Source organism: Gymnoscopelus braueri (genome assembly GCF_963280865.1).
Source record: "Gymnoscopelus braueri genome assembly, chromosome: 23".
Classification (NCBI taxonomy): Eukaryota; Metazoa; Chordata; class Actinopteri; order Myctophiformes; family Myctophidae; genus Gymnoscopelus; species Gymnoscopelus braueri.
In genome coordinates this window covers 8284211-8288725 of record NC_137625.1, presented here as the reverse complement: position 1 = coordinate 8288725, position 4515 = coordinate 8284211, and the positions used below count along the sequence as shown (strand labels likewise).

General features: G+C 44.4%; 1 protein-coding gene across 1 annotated transcript; it reads right to left on the bottom strand.

Moving 5' to 3' along the window:
* Positions 1–2312: 2312 nt before the first annotated feature.
* Positions 2313–3035, bottom strand: LOC308079240 (CTD nuclear envelope phosphatase 1A-like; the record flags this gene model as incomplete). Its single annotated transcript, XM_080420615.1, has 1 exon — positions 2313–3035. One exon carries the CDS (start codon positions 3033–3035, stop codon positions 2313–2315), a length of 723 nt encoding a protein of 240 aa, XP_080276741.1.
* Positions 3036–4515: the final 1480 nt, after the last annotated feature.

Genomic DNA, 4515 nt, shown 5'->3' with positions numbered 1-4515 from the left:
ACACAGGGAATCTAAGCCACAAACAGTGCCCTTGTTAAAGGGTAAATCCACACTGGATCACACTGCTGCTGCACTGCTCTCTATTTGGAGGTTTTACATAGACCATAATGCCTGTACTGTAGCTCCATTGTAATGCCAACACATGCGAGGCGTTGTGAGCTTGTAGATCGTCTATTTTCACAATTTTTACCACTTTTATTATTTTACAATTTGGCCAATGTTTGACCAGTTTTTATAGCATAGTTTGTTGATTCCTTTTCATGCAGTAATGCAATTTTTTTATTCATTTCATTTTTTTCTTAGGTATTAAAAAGGTCTTGAAAGTCCTTATATTGTCACTTTACTGTCATCTGTGGACCCCCCCAAAATCATGTGGGGACCCACAGGTTGAGGACCACTAAACTATAAGCGTAGGGTTTAAATGGGCAACAAGATATTGTTTTATAAGGCCTTCTATAAGGCAGAAGACAGACAGTTGAACCAAACTTGTTAAAAGGCATGTCCAAAACAGAAAAGGGAAGAATGCAAATACAAAACCAACTACAAGGATGGAGGGGAGAGAAATTAAGTTCAAGCCCTGTTGTATAACATTTGGATGCTATGGAACAGTGAGAGGAGAAAACAAGATGTCCTCACTCCTCATGGTGTCCAGATTGAATATTGTACATTGACGTACAGTAACTGACAAACAATTTGTCATTAAGAATGGTTCATCAGCCAATTTGTCATTAGGCCGGACACAGGGCCGATGCAAGTCGAGAACGATGCAATCCCATTGTACTTGTTGACAGAGTGTGTCTGTACTTCTGTAATGTTATAATAAGACTCAATTACTGAATGTCAGTCTCCAGGTCTTCTTCAGAATATGTTTGACACTGCTTTACTATGACACTATGGTCCACGAGGACAGTGGTTCTCTATCTTCTTATTTTCAAGGACCCCCATAACTCTGAGAGGGCACAAATGGTCCATTTCGTTCCATTTGTGCCCTCTCTCAGAGTTACAGACCTGTAACGGTCGTTTAAGGCTATAGCTCTTTGTGTTTCTGGAAATATTATTGTCCGCTCATTTGTATGTCCATGGCAAAAATAGAATTCTGACCAAAATGGACACAATTGACACATTTTGGAGATTTTCCACCCGTCAGCGACAGGGCTGTATTAGCCATTGGGCCTAGAATAATAGTTCTATTGGGCATGTTACCACTTATATTGGTGCAGCGGCACAAATGTGACGCAAAGCTTGGACAATCTGTGTAGCCAATGGGTTGGGCTGGCCGATCAGGGAAGCCCAAGATAGACACACACGCACACAGGTTTCTAGAAGGTATAGATAGTTAGATGAACCATTATTTTGTCTCCTCTCTCTCTTTAGTTACTCTTTTTTTCTCCTCTCTCTTACACACATCTTTTTCGGTCCAACCTATATAACTGAGTTCCACACAAGGAGCTTAGGGGAAAGTGCGATGATTGTGGTTTTAAAAAAGATGCATCAGGCTGCACAGGTATGTATCTATTCAAAGATGTCTGTGGATGGTATATAGAGCAAGCAAAACGTCCTCACATCACATAAATAATGTATATCGTCTGTCGGTTTTTTATGTCCAAAACTGTTACTATTTCAGCATTCAAATTCAAAATAGTAGATCTACAAGCTCAAAACGTGTCGCTTCGCACTGCGCTCTGAGCTTGCAGATCTGCTACTTTTGATACTCTTGTGTGACTCTGTAGTATGATCAAGTAGGGAATTAATTTACGAATAAACACAAAAAGTTAGAATATGGAGATAAGAGGTTTCTGCCCACAACAGCAACGATATACGTTCTAGTGAAGGAAAAAAACGTAACTCAGGAATTCACTGAAGACCCATCTAAAAAAGGGGTTGGTCATATATCTTCCACTGCCCAGGTGGCTTTGTGAGGTTTACAAGAGTGATCTGTTGACATGATGCAACGTCTTATATAATGGCACGGAGTCGAGAGGAAATAATGTGGGAAATATCTTTTGACTTGCAGAGAAGCTCCATTTTGTTTTGGGGGAAAAAGTTGCAATTGAAGAATCAAGAAAAATAACAGCTGGCCAGCCAGTAGTTTTTGGGCTCTGGTACTATTCATCCTATTAGCTAAGCCAGTGGTTCTCAATCTCAAAGTGGGGTCCGCTGACCCACGGGGGTCCTTGAGGGGGTCTCCAGCTACATTATTGATATTTTGAAACCAAATGGACCCGTACAGGTGTTTAGCAAAGGGTGCAGTGGTGTGGGAATGGAGGGCAGAGTGGAAGCCAGCTGAAATTAGGCAATGGGCCCCTCCCAATTCAGCCAATCGCAAAAGTCCTTTTTTGGTGGCGGTTTCGACTGAGGACGGAGCGGACGTCAGCGGAGAACCTTAGTGCGTCCAGCGACGGCAGCAAGTTAAGAAGCGCTGTGTCGCCAGGCTCGTCGACCCAGGATTTGATAGGTATTGCATTGTCTGGATGGCTGCGATACGCTCTAGGTGAATTGTCCAGGATGACAATGCTGGAGAGGTCATCGTGTACTATGGACAGATCTTTGCTATAACTACCTCGATCCAGTGTACAATGCTGCCTGTAATACCTGCGTTTCAGAATGTTCCTGTTATTGTCGAGCCGGTCTGCAACCGCCGATCCGTAGACCTCCATACTAGCCGTGAACACGACCAGCTCGTACCAGCGGCTCACCACTTCTAAAAAGAAGTCGACGTGCGGCCTTTTGTGCACGAAGAATCTAACCGGGTGCTTACTATCAGTGACAAACTGGAGGATGAAATCCGGCGGTGGTCTCACTCTGGGTTTGGCGATGCCGTCGGGGTAGGAGTGGATCAGAGTTTCGTCCAGGTCCAAAACGAGGATCTTCCTCTTCACGCCGTTGTGTCCGTCTCCGGACGTGGGTGACAGAGGCAAAGCGTCGTATCGCTGCTGCCCGTAGCGCATCGGCAGTCGCAGATGCTTCTTGAGCATGTACAAGATGAATCCCCATATCGTGGATGTTATGCCGAGGAACGTGAAGCTCTTCAGCATGACCCCCACAGGAGCGAGCCTTCAGTTACAAGAAACGTGCTAGCTTGTGTGATATGCTGACTCGGTCCCTCCTTAGGGACGGCAAAACCCTGTAGTGTTCCTCTAGTATGACAGTTCAAATGAGGAGGGCAGGCAAACATCTGCATAGCTCGCTGCTCTGCACACTTGTGGCCCAATGATCTCTCATGTTGCGCTTCTTACCACATCCAATCAGTGATGTCATGGCTCTAAACCACACCCAATCAGTGATGTCACGGCTCTTACCACAGCCAATCAGTGATCAGTGAAATCGATGTGAATTTCGCTGCTGACAGCTAATGGAGAACGCCTGTTGTGACGTCACTGATTGGGTGTGTGTTGAGAACAAGCCCCCAACTGTGGTACTGCAAGTTTGGGCCCAAAACATAAAGTAATTAATTAGCGGTGGCAGTGGCTCGGGGGTAGAGTGGCCGGGTAGAGTGAACTGGAAAACCGCAAGGTTCCCAGTTCGATCCCGGGCTGGGGCGCTCCCTTAGAGTTAGTGTTGAAGTGTCCTTGAGCAAGACGCTGAACCCCTAATTGCTCCCGATGAGCAGGTTGGTGCCTTGCATGGTTTCCTCCGCCATCGGTGTATGAATGTGTGTGTGAATGGGTTAACAATGGGCACAATCAATGTGAAGCGCTTTGGATAAAATGCACCATTTACCATTTTACCATTTACAAGCAACAGAGCCACACTGTAACAAATACTGTAAGTCTTCCTAAATAGTATCATGAGGCATATTAAGACCTGACAAGTAAGACGAACGCGGGAAGCGAACGCAGCTCGAAAATAACAATAAGAAGAATCGAAAGGAATGAGCAATTGTAGAGAAGTGGGTGGTACAGTTTTTGTCTTTTTTAAATTGTTATGTTTGTTTGTTTTTTTTGTTTTTTTTGTAAATGTTTTTTGTCTTTGTAGTTTTTGAAATGTGTTTGGTTTAGGCATTTTGCAGGCTGTTGTGCATTTTAATCAGAGCATTGTCTACATTCCTGCGTTCTTCATGGCCAGGCGGATTTCAGCCACACTGTAGTGCACTCTGGCGCACTCTGGCGGCTGCACACAGGCAGTGCACGCACACAATACTGCACACAGAGCCACACAAGCCGAGCAGGGTTTCATAGTAAGCTTCGCTGCGTTCGCAATAAGATAGGGTAAACCTATTCAGGGTAAGACTCAAGAACCAAACTAAGATGTATAAGAAAAAGGTAATTAAAGTAAAATAATATAAGATACTGTAGCTATAGAATTCTGTCTCTGAATGAGCGAACAAATATGCACGACATGCAATGAGTATATGAATGTGTACAACACAGTGACTATGAGAATAAATACTCTGTTCTGAGCGTGTAAAAATAGACCCTATAACTCTGAGAGTGTAGCGAACACTCCGGATTTGACTGTGTACCTGTTGCGTTCCCAGAGGGACGGAACACGTGCAAAGAAACACCCCTAGAATGG